At 44.8% G+C, this 19,917-nt stretch overlaps 1 protein-coding gene and 1 long non-coding RNA gene across 2 annotated transcripts; one reads left to right on the forward strand and one right to left on the reverse strand.

Moving 5' to 3' along the window:
- Positions 1-4,528: 4,528 nt before the first annotated feature.
- LOC101777435 (exocyst complex component EXO70A1) lies at positions 4,529-12,063 on the forward strand. The gene is made up of 2 exons (XM_004965106.2): positions 4,529-4,853; positions 10,289-12,063. Exons 1-2 carry the CDS (start codon positions 4,611-4,613, stop codon positions 11,801-11,803), a joined length of 1,758 nt encoding a protein of 585 aa, XP_004965163.1. The 5' UTR covers positions 4,529-4,610; the 3' UTR covers positions 11,804-12,063.
- On the reverse strand, positions 7,261-8,223 carry LOC111256963. The gene is made up of 2 exons (XR_002677278.1): positions 7,557-8,223; positions 7,261-7,478 (listed from the first exon to the last, which is right to left on the reverse strand). It is a non-coding gene; the product is annotated as an uncharacterized LOC111256963 (long non-coding RNA).
- Positions 12,064-19,917: the final 7,854 nt, after the last annotated feature.

Raw genomic sequence — 19,917 nt, forward strand, 5'->3', positions numbered from 1 at the left:
ATCTTAGTTTAATGATAGTTTAGTGTCATATAACATCGATTTAAGCTATGTAATAATCTTACTAATCATCATTTAACCACATTTAATGTTGAGTCAATCGCTATAATACTTCGGTATGAATCGATTTCGTTATTTTTTTCGAAAATTTTTATGGGGTAGTCAATTGAGAGGATTTACTGAAGTTTTTTTTGGACTTTATATCTTGGTCTCAACATATTACATCACTAAATAGTGATTAGTCTGATGATTATGTGGCCTAAACCACCATTAGATGGCACTAATCCATTATTAAACTAGGTGGGATGACAAATGCACCGGTTTAGTTAGTTAAGGGGATGATTTGCACCAAATTAAACATAAGGGATGAATGTCACACTTTTGTAATATTTGAGAGATGAAAAATACACTTTTTCCGAGCAAATATGTGTGAGCTTTTTTAATGAAATGTGTGGGCCTATTCAAACGCATGAATCCCACAAAATTTTACAGGAGCTTTCAAGTAAATAAATTCGAACCTTACATAATTTTGATGATCAGCATAAAACTCAGTCAGGAGCTTTTACTGTCAGATATCGTACAAACAACTACAATCAGGCACGAAATTGAGATTGTACATGTTTGCACGGAGTGAAACTGAAAATTCTTCTGAAGAACAAATTGAAATGCAATTCTAACAATGCATAACCTTCTCAGGAGAGGTATAGACAGGCATAAAAAGCCATATATGTGTTACTTTTGTGATCTCTTCTTTTTCCCTTTAGTTAGCTGGATAGCTGAAAACTTTGTAATAAGAGAACGACTCTGTGCATTTTTGCAGAGGCTGGAGATGCCTCCATTTTCTAAAAAAAATCTCTTCTTTTCAGTGACCCATAGCTTGCAGAACATTATGTGGAGCTATTGGAGTTCAATATATACGAAGATGCTAAGGAATTAACACTAAACGAAGATCATCTAGAGAATTCATTAATAAGTGGGGGTCAGAAGCTGCTTTCAGGATTGTTCTGATGTCGCTGCACTGGTCTCACAGCACTACAGCAGTAAGCTGGGCCTTGTAGACAATCCTCAATGACATCCGCTTCAATCGTAGTCGAATGTACTTTCTAATATTCAGAATCTTTAACCTTCCTTCAGTCCTGGTCTTCTGGGCATGTTTACAGGGAAATTCATCTCAAGAACAGCTTTGGAGGGCCGCTTGACTCGTCGAAGTACACCTGGCGATGCCTTGACACAAGTCAGCAGCTACGGTTCCTGTCTGATGGATGTCGCTACAAGAAACAAAGCTTCTTTTGCACGATACTCGTCAGTTTTCTATCCCTAACTCTGTACGTTTGGGATGCTTATGTGCCACAACATGTTTAATGCCTGAATAAGTTTCAGGTTCACATGTACACCTTGCATCATTGACGTCCAGAGAGCATGCTGTATGTTTAAGAACAAACCTTGTGAATCCCTTAATAAGAGCTGACACATGAGACTTTCCATTGGTTAAAACTGCGTGGAAAGAAAATGCATGATAATCACATCACCTTTGAACAAATTATACAACACTGCTGAAACAGTTTCAAGGGATTGCATCAAGCAGGAAATTGAAATAAAAAGTATGAGATGCCAGATACCAAGTACGCAAGTTTCACTTGTATTTCAGATTTGGAATTGCCTTTGCAAGACCATCACCATTGAGTCAAGGAAATTCTTTCCTATGCAGTTTTTGGGTACATCAGGGTCTCATTCCATAATGAATCAAGTTCGGGCAGAAGAAAAAACACAATGACACATATCAAGCCTTGCTTAACATGTACATTCAAAGGGATCGGATATACACAAATCACGGACATGCTTGATATGAGTATGATTGTCGAAGTGACATCTACGAGCAGTTGTAAATCAAAACCGAGCACGACTTGAAGCCCTTTTCCCCACCTCAAGCAACCTGTGCTGCTTTGCAATAAACATCGGATCATCACTGTCTTCTTCACTCTCAAATCTCATCAACTCCAGCATTTTTGCATTCAATATAAAGAACGACGCAAAGTTAACTTGTGATTTTATTCCACGATAGCTTTTCAGCACAACAGTCTTGAGACGGTGTTAACAGCAGGGTAGTGGAGAAGGGAATTGGAGAATAGAATTTGGGGAAACAGAGAAGCAAAGAACAAGGACAGGAAGAACAGATTCTCAGGGACGAGGAAGGCTTGCTTCCAGCAAGTCAATTATTTCGTTGTTACATGATATCCCTCCCCCTCAGCTCTCACTGGTATATATATGTAGATTACATGGGCAGCCCATCGGTGTGCCTGCAAGCACTAGTTCAACCAATCATCTTCACTCTGGTTGCTCACATTAATGGCCTCTAGTGTGACACAACTGCCCCACAAATCTACCCAATAATTTTCACCGGCGCACAAATCATTCCAGCTGTCTGGGGTCAATGGTCATTGCGACAAGTCCACGCGTTGACCGGTGCACTACGGGAGACAGGGGCACTCGGCAAAGCTCAAAAACACTCGGCGAAGTCTTTACCGAGTGTAACACGCAATTGCCGAGTGCTAAACCAACACGCAGCGAAGCATTTTCGAAAAAAAAAGCAGGCACCGCTGCCTGCCGTCATGGCCGCCACCACGCCGCCGCATTGGCTGCCGCCACCATGCCCGCCGCCACCACACCGGCCCCCGACCACCTGCCGTCGACGCTGCTGCCGTGCCTTGCCTCCTGCCGTCGATGCTGCCGCCGTGCCTTGCACCCGTGCCTCCTACCGGCCGCCGTGCCTTGCCTCCCACCGGCCGTCGTGCCTTGCCTCCCCACCGCCATGCCCGCCACCGCCACCATCACCCGCCGGCCACCACCACCACAACCGCCGGCCACCACCTCCACCACCTCCACCACACCCTGGCCTCGACATCGACCGCCGCACAAGCAAGCTCGTCTCACTCCTTGCTTCGTCGCGGGCCGCAGCAGCACAGCTCGCCACCGCATGGCTGCTTGAAGGCCGTCGGCGGTCGGGGAGCTGGATCCGGGGCGGAGGGGCGGAGTCCCCCCCCGAATTTGGGGAGGAGGGGCGGACGGCGGGCGGATCCGGCTGGATCCGGGGAGAGGGGCGAGGCGGCGGCCGGATCCGACCGGATCCGGGGAGAGGGGCGAGGCGGCGGCCGGATCCGACCGGATCCGGGGAGAGGGGCGAGGCGGCTGCCGGAGACGCCGTCGGAGAGGGGCCGCCGCGCGAGAGAGGGGCGGGGCAGAGAGAGGGAAGAGGGGAGAGGAGGGGGAGGGTCGCCGGTAAGGGAGGAGGGAGGGAGGGGCTGACGGGGGCTTGGGGAGGGGGGCGTCGGCGGGCGGGTGTGGGAGAGGAGGGGTGCGGGAGGAGAGGGGTGCGGGCCGGGCGCTCGGGAGAAGGGGAAGAGTGGAGGAGTGGAGGGGCGGTCGGTCGCGGGATTTTAGGGGCGGGGTGCGGGATTTTTTTTTCTTTGCCGAGTGTCGGCACTAGGCAAAAAAAAATTCATTTCTTTTCATTTTTCCTTCTTTTTCATAACAGTTTCTACTCATATTATTTGATTATATTATGCGGTTTTAGGTCAAATTCACTCAACAATATATATTTGATTTTTCTACTCATATTATTTCATTATTTTATGCGGTTATAGTTCATCTTCAATTTATATCAATTAAAATTCTATAATTACACTTAATACATTAAAATTATCTAATGGTTCCAAAAAATTACAAAAATTTCACATGAAACAATATATGTTCTCTATTGCCTATACAAAAAGTTTTGTAGTTAAAATAAAACTCGACCGTCACTCTAACTTCAATTCTTATCGAATTCTTCTCAATGCTATTATTTTTCTTCTGAGATGCTTCGGTTTGTAAACATCGTACGTGACGAAATGTGCAAAACCTTCTCAATTTTTTTTCACAGCCTCCAGGTATGATATCATCACATCATGACAAATCTCATGATTTTCAGACTTCGCTTGCTTTTTTTACAATTCAAAAATCATTCGGCCACACGTTCGTAGTCGTGTTTCCTGAACAAAATGTTCAAAATTTCTTTTCATTTCATGGGTCATGTCTCAAATTTGGTTAAATAACATGAATATCATTTTTCTACTCATTTTATTCTATAATTTGAATCACTTGCAGTTCAAATTTGACTTATACCAAAAATTTCCTTGAAATGCAATTAATTAAATAAATATAGCAAATAAACCCAAAAATATACTAAATTTTAACATGGAGTACCACATGTTGTATGTGGGGAGTAGAAAAAATTTGAAGGTCAAAAGAGAAAAAAATTTATTTTTTTGCCAAGTGTCAAAAAAAACACTCGGCAACCCCCTTGCCGAGTGTCTTTTTTGACACTCGGCAAAATCCCGATTTACCTTGTGTTTTTTTTTTGCCGTGTGTTTTTAGCTTGGCACTCGGCAAAGAGCTTGTTTGCCGAGTGGTAAAAAAAACACTCGACAAAGAAAAAACACTCGGCAATTTTTATCTTTCCCCTAGTGGTGGTAGTAGGTGTAGCACCAAGCCACCAAACGACGCGTACAAAGAACCGCACCCACACCACGTCGGAGCTGCGCGTTGAGAGCGAGAGCCTGCGGTGATTGGATTGGATGGCGGTGCGCTCGCCAGGAACCGGTGACCTCGAAGGCCCGGTCGCTGAGCAGGAGGAGCTCGTCCGCCGGAGGTTGGAAACTGCCGAGGAAGCCGTCGGAAAATGGGGATCACGGGGCGGGTCCGACGCCGGGGGCGGCGGCGTCTCCGATTCCCCTGAGCTCGCAGCGGCGGTCAGGGAGCTCATCAGCCTAAGTTCAGGCGGCGGTTCCAGCGGCCAGCGCGCCAAGATGGCCTTACAGGTAATTAACCCCTGTAGGCTCTGTATGTTGTGCATACCTTCCTTTTTCCTTGCTTGTCGTCGATCCTACAGCCGGCAATAATAAGCACGGTAATTTTATTTCACAAAAAATTAGTGGTATGATATACAGAGAGCAAAATAATGATCGTAACTGGGGATCTAACATGTTGCATCCACCCACTGAGATATGCATGAATGAAAATTTATTCTGTCACAAAAACATTAAAAGAAAGTTTGGATGTTGCTATTTTCCCCCTCGAATAGGTAGGAGAACTACTTATCGTTATATTAAAAAGATGGTTGATTACACGGCACGCAAGCTTGCGGTGCAGTATAGGATTACCCACAAAATAGACTACCGAGATTACTCGCAAAAAGTTTGGGTGTCACTGTCAACTCCGGGAAAGCCTTATCATGATTGACTCACAATTATTTGAGTTTCATTGTCAACTCCGGAAGAAACTGATCATAACTGACTCACAATTCTTTGTTCCATTGAATCTAGTACCGACTGAGAAAATTCAATAGGAAAAAAACTAAAAAACAGAGGATGAAACGCGTGGTGTATGCTTTACTGTAAGCACGTCAGATTAGGCCATAGATTATGGCAACGAGCTGTTGAAGGAAAATATACTACTCCCTCCGTCCTAAATTATAGGTCGTTTTGATTTTTCTAGGTTCATAGGTAGGCATTTGTATGCATCTAAATATAGTGTGTGTCTAGATGTATACAGACATCTATGAACATGGAAAAAGTAAAACGACATATAATTTGAAACGGAGGGAGATTAACATCAAGCTCCATTTAAGTTTCTATTTCCACGTTTCTACAGAGCATAATCTTTTATGTCCTAGTTTGCACTTCTGGTTAAATCTGCATTTAAATTGATACCTCAAAGGAGAAAATTGGTGAAATATGATATAATTGATTTTCCTAATTGGCGTTTATTTTGCCAAAACAGTCTGAATGCCTTTGACTAATTTTGCAAATTACTTATATTTATGAAAGCACATGCTACTGTCATTTTTATTAGTCAGTTTATGGTATGAGGTATACAGTACTAGAGCCAAAGTAAGGCAAGCTGTCGGTGATTTGACTTTTTGCCAGACAGAAGAAAATAAAGCTACTAGAGGAGAAATCATAACTTAGGAAGAAGTGTGGGAGTACTCCAGGTCCCCTCGTGATCCTATAGGCATAAGAGGAAGGGGTGGCAATTAGCCCCAAGCCCCTAGTCGTTCCGTCCTTTACATGAACCGTCCTTTTGCTCATGAGCTGAGCCATTTCCCCAACACAAGTCTATATTACACTGCACAAGCTTTTCAACGAGGATTGCTCATACTTTCACGTGTTCATTCGATGAAAATATTATCCACATTTTATATGGAAATTTCATCAAACAGAGAGCAAGCCTATTACCTGTTTGTATGCTCTCTTTGAGGGGGCAAATTAAAGATGGCATCAGGGTTTCCGGAACATGTTGGATTCACCCCCAGAGATTTGATGAATGCTAATCTATTCTGTCATGAAAGATTTAAAATATCTACATGCAAAATTCAGGAGAAGATTTAAAAAAAATCAGGAGAAAATGGATTTCTATTGGGTCTACAGTTCCTTGTTCCATCGAAACCTGTACTGTCTGAGAAAATTACAGTAAGAAGAAAAACTAAAGGAGGTTTTGTGTTTCTACCTCTATTCTTAATGTCAATTGTGATTTTACCCCTAATTTTTAGGGTTTGTGAATTTGCTCCTGTTTTTTCGAAACGAATGCTCCGTTTACCCTTGGTTTGACGTCAGTTAGGTGGGACCCGATTAACTGAATTAAGAAAAAACAAAAACCACTGAAAAATCGAGGAATGGACCGAAATATCCTTGGGCCTTGTCCTCTCTCTCACCCACCCACCTCTGACCTCTCTGCTCTCGCTCTCCTTTTATCCTTTTCTCTCACCTTGACAGAGGGACGGCGGCGCAGTGGGAGCAGGGGAAGGCGTGCGGGCGCCGGGTGGAACCGTGGAAGGTGGGGCTGGGCGCGTCGTGGCAGTGGCGGGCGAGTGAAAGCCACGGCGCGGCGGTTGCGAGCGCGTGGGGCCTGGCGGAGGCGGGGTTGCCGCGGCATGCCCAGCTTGGCCGTGGCGCGATGGCCGTACCGGCGGGCGGCGGCACGCGAGGCCCGGCAGCTGCGGCGGTATCGGGCGGAAAGCGCGTCCGTGACGCGGGGGCTGGGCAAAGGGGCGGATCTTCGGAGTCCGTAGTGCCGCAGCAACTGTAGTCATCGTTGTGGACAGCGGGCTTGCCGGCGCTCCGGCGACCTAGGGGGCGGTGATAGTGGCGGACCCAGCTTTTGTTCAAGATTAGGGCCAAAGTTCAGCGGTGAGGCACAACCGAGCATAGATCCAGTCCAGCAAAAGCATGGGTAAAGACGATTCAATGGAGATTTTGGATGCACAGACATGCCCTGTCTTGACATTTACATCAACGGTATACAAGTTTACTCCAGGTGTACGGTAGTCGGTAGTCCTCAAAGAGCCAGTGTGCAGTGTCACAACATACGGCGGCAGCACGTCCATAGGGCCCTGCGAACAGTTCTAGGCCACTGGGAAAACAAATGGCCGGTGCAGTGCTCCAATTCTGCAATGCAACGGCATCCGAAGAGAAGCTGTGAATTTGCAATTGTTTGTTACCATGGTGAACGCCAATGAGGAGCACCTGGCACAAGTTGGAGTATCCATCGGCTGGCACATCATCCTGGTTGGCGGATGTGAGAATGGCGTATCCCAGCATGCCCTCGTCGTGGAAGCAAGCCATATCCAGCGGCGGGAGGACGTCCAGCTTGCCTGTGAGCAGGCTGCACACACAGAGGCTGAACAATTGTTGGCCCGCGGCGTGGGGAGAGGCGCGCAGAAGGACGAGGCCATCGCGCTCCGCCAGCGGCTTGGCGTTTTCGAGCAGGCCGGCGTCGTCGCGGACGAACGAGGTGAGGAACCGCCGGCGGCGACCGAGGGCGGATCCCGGCGCCGGGACGAAGGGCAACAGCACCAGGCGGTAGGCGCCAGGCGGCGGCGGGAGGAGGAGCAGGCGGCGACGGGTGGAGGCGTGGAGCACCAGGCGGCGGCGGCGGGATCCTCCCCTCGCGCAGCGGACTCGCGCGACTTCGTCGCGAACGGACAGAGACGACGCGCCTGGCGTGTTCTCTCTGCTGCTTGCGATTTTTTTTATTTTTATATATTTTTTTACAAATTTACACAAATATATAGTCGAATAAAAAAACTGCAAAAATGAGTCTATGCGGCTGCTTGAAACGGCGGTAACGGGCTAGTGCCGTGTCAACCGGTGGTGGAGGAAGCTACCCGCTTACTGCCAGATGAGATGGCGGTAGCGCCGCGCCTTGCTGCAGACTCGCTTCCACCCATTTCGAGCCACGTGCCACCCATTTTTCAAGTCGCTGGTGGTTCCTGCCACCCATCATTTTGGGCCCTGTGCTCCCTGTCACCGATGGTGGTGGTCCTTGCCCTGGCGGTGGTCCCATTGATTACTACAGCAGCTATTGATAGGCCCAGCTCCGTGCAAGTAGCAGCACAGTGCAGCATGCATGCATGAAAAGGCATGACCAGGGTAACGGAGACCCATTTTGCAAGTTGCTGCTGGTGCTGTAGGCTCCTTTTTGGACCGCGTAATGCGGAATATGTTGTTTCACTCGTTTGGAGCTGCGCAAGTTGGGTGGAGCCCAAACGGCAGTAGGGACCCTTCCACCGTTTTAAGGTCCTGCCGCCGTTTTCATCCGGCGATACACAACAGTACATATCAGCCGACACTCTATCACCGTTTGAAACGGCGGTAAGGATCCTACCGCCGTTTCAGCAGGTAACATAGACCCATTTTTACAAATTTTTGATTCGACTGTATATTTGTGCAAATTTGTAAAAATATATATATAAAAATAAACAAATTCCGCTGCTTGCCCTAGTTAGTGGGCCGGGAAGTCTCGGTTTTGGGCCAAAGATTAATGGGGGGTAGTGGACTTCGCTGGGCCACGACTAGGGCCATGGCATGCCCCGGGTGGCCCCTAGTCGCAGGTCCGCCCCTGGGCGGTGATGCGGCAATTCGTCAAAGGCGACCTTGGGGAGGCATGCGACTTGGCGTTGTGAAGCTATTCCTGTGCTGTTGGCTTCCTCCAGCTGTGGCATAGGGGCCTGCGGCTTCTTCGCTTCCGGTGGCAACGGAATGGCACGAGCTTTTGGCCACAAGTCCGATGGCAAGAACATCGAGTGGCTACTGCATCCTTATCGTTAATATTAAGCAGTCATTTGAATCCATTGTTGTCGAAATAGAATCTACTGTCACTATGAAAGGCAGAATGAATGCTTGACTGTCAGTATGGCAGATTGGATGCATTGATGATAATGTGGAATAGCATAGAAGAAATGGGATTAACGGTAATAAAATTTTGTCTCAAACTTCATCTGTTCTTTCTCCAAATTCCTACAGAATATATTGAAGTGCTAGTTTGCACTATTTGGCACCAGTGGGTTACTCTCTTTCGAAATTATATCTTTAAAGAAGCAAATTTGATAAATTTTATCTATTTATTTTGCCTAAAGGGTGTGAATGCCTAGACAAAAATTTTGTGGTATACTTATATGTTTGAGAGTACATGTAACAATTACTTTTAACAGTAGGTTTATAATATGATACATATAGCAGTAGTGCTAAAAGTTGAGCAAGTCTATATAAAGTGCTACAAGCTAGTTACTGTAGTTGTCATGTGATTGATCATACTTTCACTTGGGCATTTGATAAAAATCTTCTCCCACATGTATATATGGAAATATTCAAACACAGATTGCTTTATATGGTCTCTTTGATGAAAAAGGTTCACCTGGCACCTTTATAGTCCTTTATTTCATTGGTGATATCGAACGTAAATCCCTGTATTGAAACTCAATTTTTACTTTTAGAAGCAGTTCTGTTCATTGATCATTAGGATTACTCTTACCAATTACATTATCAACTCAGGTATAAGTGAATTTCTTGTTCTAATGGCTTCTGGCTTTCAATTTGTATTAGCTCTAAAATTTGGAGCCCATCTGAATTTTAAAAAAACCACCATATTTAATTGAAGAGAGCCATTTTAAAAAGATATACTTCCTGTGGTCCGAAATATAATGATTTTAGATCCATTTTATGAAACATTCTAAGTGTTGGATCATCTAATATCTATTTATTCTTTTATTTGAATAACAAATTTTCTAGAAATCACTAGTTCAAGTGTTGCTTTGTAGATCGTGTCAATGTCCTAAAGAAGTTGTGTTTTGGATCAGAAAGGGGTATTAATATTACACCTTGCTTGAATCTAACTATGCTGTGGAAGATTCACCGTTTAATTCAACAATTTCTTGCTGATGCAGAAAGTATCAAACTAACCATTATTTTTCCTGCAGGCAGCAATGGTGCATCTTGAAGATGAGTTCCACCAAGTTCTTATTTCAGGCACATATTTTCTCCCCCCTGACAGTCTTCAAGCATCTCTACATGACAGCATTGCCCTTCCTGATCGATCCTTCTCATTCTCATCATTTCCCAACTTGGAGGCTCTCAGCATATCCTCATTCACTGCAACTACTGATGACAGCAGGACATATTGTAGCGGGTTTACTATAGATTCTGTGTCCATGGAAAAGCTACACCTGTATCTCATTGACCCTGAAGTTTCAATCCTGCTAAAGGAGATTGCTGAACTCATTATCCTTGCTGGTCATGCCACAAATCTTTGCCATGTTTATAGTGAAACCCGTCACAACACTCTAATGCAGTGCCTTTGTCTGCTCGGTGTTCAAAGTGAACATGCAGCAGCTACTGCTGAAGATGGATGCAGCATGCAGTCAGATAGTCACAAAGTGAAACTGTGGATCCAAGGACTCAAAATATTTTTTGGCACAGTACTTCCTGAGGAGCGCCGCGCTTGTGCTCATATTTTTGGGTGCAACAGCATGGTTGAAAAGGATTGTTTCACTAGAGCCACCACAGGTTGTACTAAGCAACTGTTTGTGGTTGGAAGTGCAATAGCCCAAGCGAAGGACCAGGACTATGAAAAAGTTCCCTTAATCCTAGAAATGTACGAGGAACTTGCAGAGCATCAACCAAGCCTACAAGACCAGTTGTTTGATGATGCCAACGACATGATCAGTGAGGAGGCCAGCATGCTTCTCGGCAAGCTTGGGGAAGCAGCACTTGGTCTACTGTTGGATTTCTTGAGTTTACAGTTGAAACATGATCTAGATGAAAAAACTGCACTTGACGGAAATATCCTTTCATTGACACAATTTGTCATGGGCTTCGCCAAAGTACTTGCTGAGTACAATGGCTCACTTAATCTTATTTTAGCCCTTCGGGAGAAGGAGGCTGAAGATGGCACAAAGAGAACTGCTATGTCACCCTGGGAATGGTATGTGCTCAGGCTGCTTTCTCATTTGCAGTTGAGGGTCGTGGAGAAATCTAAATTTTACAAGGATGAACGCTTGCGTTACATATTCTTGATGAATAATGCAATGTATGTGCTTGAACACTCACATTCTTCGGTTCTCAGAATGTCCTTGAGGGAGAATCAAACCCATGAAAAGTTCGTCCTACTGGTGGAGGAGTATGCAACAGCTTACCTTCGAGCTACATGGTTTCCAGCTCTCTTTCATTTAAAAGTGACAGAATTAAAAGAAGCGAAAGAATTAAAGGAAAACTTTAAGAAGTTCAACTCGGCATTGGAGGAGATAAGCAAGGTTCAAACGACATGGAAAGTCCCTAACCCTCAACTTAGGCAACACTTGCGGATAATTATATTGAATCAAGCTGTTCCAGCTTATCGTTCGTATATAGGACGTTTCCATACATTTATAGATAAGTACGTAAAGTACACTCCTGATGATATAGAGAATATTGTCCTGGACCTGTTTGAAGGTTAGGAGAGGTGAACTGTCAAAATGGGTAAGTATTTGTTAGAGGCCAATGAAATACATTAGGAGGACACATATCAAGCCCAGTTGCTATGTTCGATTCAAAGTCATTGGCTTTAGACAGATCATTGACATGATTAATGTGTAATTAAGGTTGAAGCACAGCCATTCACCAGATGTAAAATAAAACTGAGCACCTCTCGAAGCCATTTTGCTGCTGAAGCATCCTATGGTGATCTTTAATAAACTTCTCATTGCCACTGTAGGCTACGCCCTCAAATCTCATCAACTCCAACATTTTGGCATTCAATACAAAGAATGTGACAAAATTCGCTTGTGACTTTATGCCTCGATAATTTCTTAACACAACTGATAAAGAAATGAGACATTGAACATCTTTCAGATTAAGAATTGGATAATACATAGTAGGTTTCTACAAGATCAATGAATATACTCACCTGGACGTGCAGCTTCTGCAAGAGGAAAGCATCGCATCAAGTCAATAACAGCATCTAGTTTTTGACAGCTAAACTCTTGACAATTCATACCATGGGCGTAAAGCTAACAGCACGCATTCCCTTTACCCAACATAAAACACAACATTATACTGTCTCTAAGTGCAGATAATATGAAAAATCGTCAGAAATTCAGAAATGCAGTAAAAAAGCTGGTAGGAAATTAGACAGCGAGTAAGAATGCTAGAGCTACCTAAATTACTGTGGAACCAAATAAAAATTTGTGATACCAATCAAGACTCAAAAGGCCTCCCAAGGCCTCCGATCCAGTTCTGGCGCTGAAATTACTGTTACAAGAAGGGCAAATATATTGCACAAGTGGGAGCAGCCGTTCAAGCGAAGGGCATTCTAATCTCTAAATGATGAGTTCCTCTGCCTCTGCTGAGTGCATACTGAAGCGAAGGGGAGTTGATCTGTAAGCGATCAAGCTGCGCAGCAAACCCTCTGAAATGCTATAACATTTCAAGTCAGGCCAGGTGCTTGAGATGGAAAAGTGAAGAGTTTCAACCACACCATCAAGAATGTTGCATACTTGCAATTGGTGATAGTGAGCACACGGAGGGTGGCTGAGAACAGGATGGCAGGCTCCGGCAGCGACGGCTGTGGTATCACCCCCAGGCCCCACAGAAAGCCCAAAGCTGAACTCGTGCTCCTGGAGATTGTAATGGTTGCTGGGCTGTAGAGAGGCGGTGCACATCCACAAAAAAGAGTGCCTGAATACTATGAAGATTGAAGAGATCATGCTATGTTCCTACCAACGTAGTATTAAGGCCTCTGAGTCTCTGACCTGAATCTAAATGTTCAGCTTCAGCAAGCAAGGAAAGCATCTTATCAACTTGATAAGGGTAAGGTTATAGACACTGATAGCCAAAAACTTGACAGTACACACCGCCTTCGTGAAGCTAACATACCAAACACAGAACATGACATTAGGCGATCTCTATTTTGAAGATACTATGAAATTTTCACCGAGCATACGTAAGTCTTAGCAAGGAAAGGAACTACCTGAATTACTTTGGTACCAAATAACAGTCTAGATTTCAGACATGATCAGAGAGGCAACCCAAGGTCTCCAATTTGGGTGCCAAAATTACCGATACATTCAGGCAAAAATATTATTCAAGTTGAAGCAACCTTGCAAGCGAAGGGGCATTCTCAATGATGAGCTCCTCTAGGCTTAGCAATCTGTCCAATCTTAACTTTTCTCATGTTGAATATGACGTGAACATAGAAGTACCAAGCATATCACGACCATACATGAATGAGTTTTTCTCCGGTGGACCTCTTCATAAAAATTGTACAAATCTTTATAGGGTAGATAAAGTAAACTCTAGTGATAATAATTACATTGAAAAAAAATTCTGGTACTTGTTTGGCTGTGGCGGACATATGCGAAAAATACCGGAATGGAGAACAGAATAAGAGAGAGCCCTCACTCAGGAAAATATATCGATCCATTAGGACTATTGGTGCTCACATGCACATGCCTTTTTATGGTCATTTGATTGACAGTTCCATTCATATTCACATATAATGTATCATGTGGTTTTTTTGCTCAACGGGGACATATATATTTATCAGAAGACAGCACAGCACATCCTTATATTCTTACAGAAAACACCCAGGAACAAATAGAAATTATAGAAATGCAACTCCATTTCCCAGGAAGTTCTCACCGTCGACCTCGCTCCCGTCTGTCACTAATGCACGCCGAAGACAGGCAAGGTCCACCTTCCGAACGACGTACGCCGAAGCCTTGGATATGCCGCACAAACCATTGCCTGGCAACCCGCCATGGCGAATCATAGACGCTGAACGAAGATCGGCCATCACCATGGCAAGAAGGGAAAGGGAAAGAGAAATATCTGGCAATCGGAACAACAATCCGCTGTTGCCGACAAGAGAAACAACCCGAAAAATGCAGCCCATCATCGGGGATGCCACATCTCCCACCCTTTCGCAAAAAAAAAAAAAAATACTTGGAAAGCTCACGCGCGCCTGCCTTGCTGAAGCCACATGGGGACGCATCCCTCCACCAAGCCACCGGAAACGAAACGGAGGAGAAAAATGTCGCCGTCACCGCCAGGGAAGAACCCTAACCTCCCAAATCGATCCATCGCCATGGGAGATCTAATTCAGCACCTAGTATATCACTTCGCATATGACCTGACACTGTTTCCTTATTTGTTGTATTTTAATTTGAAGCATGTTGATAAATCAGAGAAAAAAGGCATAAACGAAAGATTTTGATGTACCAAAATAACTTCAGCACTATTTTACTGATAGCGAGTGTTAGGCTGGGGCCAAGATCAGCTTTACAAATTATATATTTTAATCGACTTGTAAGTACAAACCACCTAGATCTACGGTGCAAACAAATCTGTTATTTCACTTATTAACACGGTAATTCTAGGCTCTCTATACGTACGTGTTGGATTTTTTGAAACACGATTTTTAAGATAATAGCTTGTACAATGCAACACATATACGACTTTGTCACTCTGCTATCTCATTTACTTGCTGAATTGTCGAACCAAAGCTCATCAGTGACAATCGTTGACACAAGATCTAAAACTCTATCTATCTTTTGCATATGGACAGCAAACCAATGATGGAGATGCCTGAGTCAGCGGAAGACAACACTTCCCTGAGGCACATTGGACTCACTGAATGGACGATATGATGGCCATTGCCATGCCTAAGCTTGAAGAGGAGGGAAACAACACTACCCCCTCTACTGTCATCAAATGAGCTAGCCAAGACATAAACCCATAGAGCCATAGAGGGGATGACAAAGAAATCCAATCATTTTGCAGATGTGACGCTGTTTGTCAACTCAATCACCAGAAAATCCATTGAGGAACAAGACCATTCTATAGTTGTTGGTGAGGAGGTTATAGGCATAGACCTCACAGAAATGCCACAAAAAAGAACAAGATCCAGTAAGGAATCGCCATCACTGACTCCACCTAGTGCCCTACCCAAACATGCCTAATATACACGATAGGAGCTACTAGCCTACAACAAAGCTATACTAGCTACAACAGATTGTTTAACCCTTCAAACCAGAGTAGGGGAATCATGTAGATCGACGCGATAATGGATCACGACAATGACAGTTCAAAAGATCCCCTCATTGTGCATGTATTGTAGGAGAAGAGATCAGGTACCGACCTGTTTGGAACAGCTTAAATGCAGTTTATGGTCAAAATAAGCTGAAACTAGAAGCCAAACGGTGTACTTTTTGCAGCTTTTTTTTGCCGCACTTCTTCCCACAGTCTCCATTTGTACTAAAACGCAGAAGCTAGTTCAGACCCGCTTCTCAAATAAGCGCTATTTCAATATTTATACAGCTAAGTGCTTCTCCCAGCCGCGGTCCCAAACAGGGCCACCGTTTCCTCCTCAACAAGCATGGTCAGGAATAGTTGGCATATGATGACCTACACTAAATGTTTCCAGCTATCAGCACCACTAGTCTACGCATTGACTGCCAGCTGTAAAAAGGAGGGAAATGGGAACCTTGGGTCTCCAATTTCCCTATGCTCGCACAAGTCATCCCAGACTGAAGCTGTAAGACCCTAAGCTCAGACGGCGGTGCCTACCAACATTAACCAAGGTTGTGCAGTAGGTGCATCTTACGTCAATGCAAACCTATTTTCTGCAACATCATGATGATCATTTACATATTTATTTGGGGAAAATGAGTGTAGATATTTAGAGGCATCCCAGCTGTGATGTTCATATAACGTATCCAATCTATAAATAGAGAAATGAATTTTGAATTCAAAATTGACAATTATTAAAATATCCGCCAGCAGAAGAAAAAAGTACACTACTATTCATATGCCCACAGAGGCACTCAGGTAATACGTACACACATGGTATGCACATATTAACAGCTTCCCATGAATCGATCATAGCAATTGCCATTGCAATATCATCACGAAATTTTGTGACTCCCATTGTCTATTGGTATCATGTTTATAAACCAGTAGTCTGCAGCTAAAATCTTGTCACCAGTTTCAAGCCACAGCCCAGTCCCATTACACTATGAAATAAGAGAACTAGGAAAGTTTGGACATAACACAAAGTGAGTCAGGAACAACAATGACCAAACGGACACAAATCAAGCCTCTTCTAAACATGTACATCCAAATGGATCTCCTTTAGCCAAATCATGGACATGCTTGATATGAGGAAGACGGTGATGACATGAACTAGTTGTAAAATAAAAGTGGGCACCACTTGAAGCCTTTTTCTTGAGCTGAAGCAATCTTTGTTGCATTGCAATAAGCTGCTTCTTGTCATTGTAGTTGTAGGCTAACCCTCAAACCTCATTGACTCTAGCATTTCTGCATTCAGTATAAAGAATGTCGCAAAGGTAACATGCGATTTTGTGCCTCTATAAATTTTCAACAGAACTGTCTTTCACTACCGGAAACCTTAAATTTGCCGAGTGTTTTTTTTACCGAGTGTTTTTTTTCGGACACTCGGCAAACAAGCTCTTTGCCGAGTGCCGGGCTAAGAACACTCGGCAAAAAAAAAAACACTCGGCAAACGTTGGACTTTGCCGAGTGTCAAAAAAAACACTCGGTAAAGAGTGGGTTTGCCGAGTGTCAAAAAAAACACTCGGCAAAGAGTGGGGTTTGCCGAGTGTTTTTTTTGACATGCGGCAAAACAATAATTTTTTTCTTCTTTCCACCTTGAAATTTTTTCTACTCCACACATACAACATGTGGTACTCCATGTTAAAGTTTGGTATATTTTTGAATTTGTTTGCTATATTTATTTAATTAATTGCATTTCAAGAAATTTTTTGGTATAAGTCAAATTTGAACCGCAAGTGATTCAAATTATAGAATAAAATGAGTAGAAAAATGATATTCATGTTATTTGGCCCAGACCTGACCCGTGAAATGAAAAGAAATTTCGAACATCTTGTTCAGGAAACACGACCACGAACGTGTGGCAGTGGTATTTTTAAATTATAAAAAAACAAGCAAAGTCTGAAAATCATGAGATTTGTCATGATGTGATGATATCATACGTGGAGGCTGTGGAAAAAAATTGAGAATGTTTTGCACATTTCGTCACGTACGATGTTTACAAACTGAAGCATTTCAGAAGAAGAATAGTAACGTTGAGAAGGATTGGATAAGATTTGGAGTCAAAATGACGGTCGAGTTTTGATTTGACTACAAAACTTTTTGTATAGTCAATAGAGAATATATATTATTTCATGTGAATTTTTGATAATTTTTTGAAACTGTTAGATAATTTTTATTTTTTTAAAAAATAGCTTTGCCGAGTGTCCTAGGTTAGACACTCGGCAAAGCAACCCTTCACCGAGTGTCACACCTAGACACTCGGCGATTTTTTTTCCAACCGCGGAGGACTTAGTCCCCGACCAGCACCGTACCCGGCCCCCTCGTCTTCATTCCTATCCGCCACCCCCACCCGCCCCCACCTTCCTCTCTCCCTGTTGCCGCCGCCCGCCGCCCGGCCCCGCCACCGCCCGGCGCCCGGCGCTAGCCCCCGCCGCCGCCCGGTGCCCGGCACCTGGCCCCGCCGCCACTCGGCGCCGGCCCCCGCCGCCCTCCCTCTCCTTCCTCGGCTCCCTCCCCTCCGGCCGGATCCGGCCTCTTCTTCCCCGGCTCCCTCGCCTGCGGCCGGATCCGCGCCCCCTTCTTCCCCTCCGGCACGGATCTGGCGGCCCCCAGCTCTCTCCCCTCCGGATCTGGGGCGGACTAGGGGTGACGCGGGCTAGGGTCGGCACGGGCCACGGAGCCATCCAGGAGCTCCGGGAGATGTCGGCGGCGGCTCCGGGTGGTGTCGGCGGCGGGCTTCCAGTAGCGGCGGGGGCTGGTGGCGCGGCGGTGGCGGGGGCTGGTGGCGCGGCGGCGGCGCTGTTGGTGGATGGCGGCAGGCTTCATGGCGTGGCGGCGGGAGGCAAGGGTGGCGGCCTGGTGGCAGCGGGGTTCGTGGCCTGGCGGCGGGAGGCAAGGGTGGCGGTGGCCGACGGCAGTGGTGGCGGCCGGCGGTGGCGCTAGCTTGTTTTTTTTTTCCCAAAAAATCATTGCTGAGTGTTTTTTGCCACTCGGCAGCAAAGCCTTTGGCGAGTGCCCGACGTTCGACACTCGGCAAATCCACTGTTTGCCAAGGGAAACTTCGCCGAGTGTTACACTCGGCAAACTGTTTGCCGAGTGTTTTTGGGCGTTCGCCGAGTGCTTCGGGCACTCGGCAAACTTATTGTTTCCGGTAGTGTTTAGACTGATCTCAAGACATTTTATAAGACCATGATGCTCACGAGGCCATATATTGTTGCCTTCAGGAAAATTTGATGTCTAAAAAAGATGGAGAAAAAATAGTTTTTTACACTGGGAAATCAAATAATAGTAAGGAGACAAGACAGAAGGTGATTAATAGTGACCTGGATGTATAGTTTCTCCATGCAAGGAAAGTATCTCATATAGCTGATAACCATATCAAGGCTCAGATTACAAATACTGATAGCTAAAATCTTGATACTGCAGCAGCCTACCATAGCGAAGCTAACAACATCCAATTCCTTTATCAAACGTAGAGCAATACATTAGTCCATGTCTATAAATGTAGATAATCTCTTTCTTTGAGGGGAAATGCACTAAAAATAAAGTGAATTCGAAGGATATAATTACCTCAATTATCGTAGTGCCAAATACCAGCTTATCAGATTCTGATGAGTCAGAAATGCAGCCCAACGTTTCAAGCTTGGGAGCTGAAAGTACCATCACAATGTCCAGTCTGGAATTCTCAAGTTGGAGCAACCTTTCAATCATAGGGGCATCCTCAATAACAAGTTTCCTACATCTAAGACTAAAGCCAATGCTTTTAAGGCTACTGGAATTGATCAAAACAGAATCAATTAAACCATATCAAATTTTGAGCAGCAAGGACTCTAGGATAGGGCAGCCAGTGATCAAACTGTTGAGTGACTCATTGGAGTCATGACATTTTCAAGTCCAAGCTGCCTGAGCTGGGGAAAGTTAAACCTTTCAACTGGATCTGGCATCTGACACTAACTAATGGTGGCGATGCGAAGGGTAGAAAAGCGAAAAACATGACAAGAAAGTAATGGGCATGACCTTTCTTTGTAGATTAATCTTGAAGCATCAAACTCAATCTCTTGGAGGTTGTCGAGGGTGGAGGATTTTAGCCATTTGTTGAGTGTCTGACGACGGCGATGAAGATGGAGAACGGCACAGCAAAACGACGAACAGGGCCCTTGTAGTTAGCAATGATTTTTGAGATGAGTCCAGCTTGTACCTCCTCATTAGCAGGTAGGCTAGTATGGTCGAGGTTGAGTGGAGAGGAGATCCAGAGATTGCACCATTGAGAGGAAAGGATTTGAGTACGGACGCCATCCTTGATGGGGAGGAGTGATATGATGTCACCAACGATGGCTTCTGGGAGGCCATTGATGCGATTGATGCCTTTCTCTCCTTCCAATTATCTCGTTGGAGATCGTGATTCTTGGATATGCATCTAGATAGGCCTATGATTTCCTTTGGATCTTGACTTTCATGTGCATCTGGCCTCCTCTTCTAGGCATGCGGAGCTGCGACCATG

The sequence above is a fragment of the Setaria italica genome, chromosome IV, assembly GCF_000263155.2.
Source record: "Setaria italica strain Yugu1 chromosome IV, Setaria_italica_v2.0, whole genome shotgun sequence".
In the NCBI taxonomy this organism is placed as follows: Eukaryota; Viridiplantae; Streptophyta; class Magnoliopsida; order Poales; family Poaceae; genus Setaria; species Setaria italica.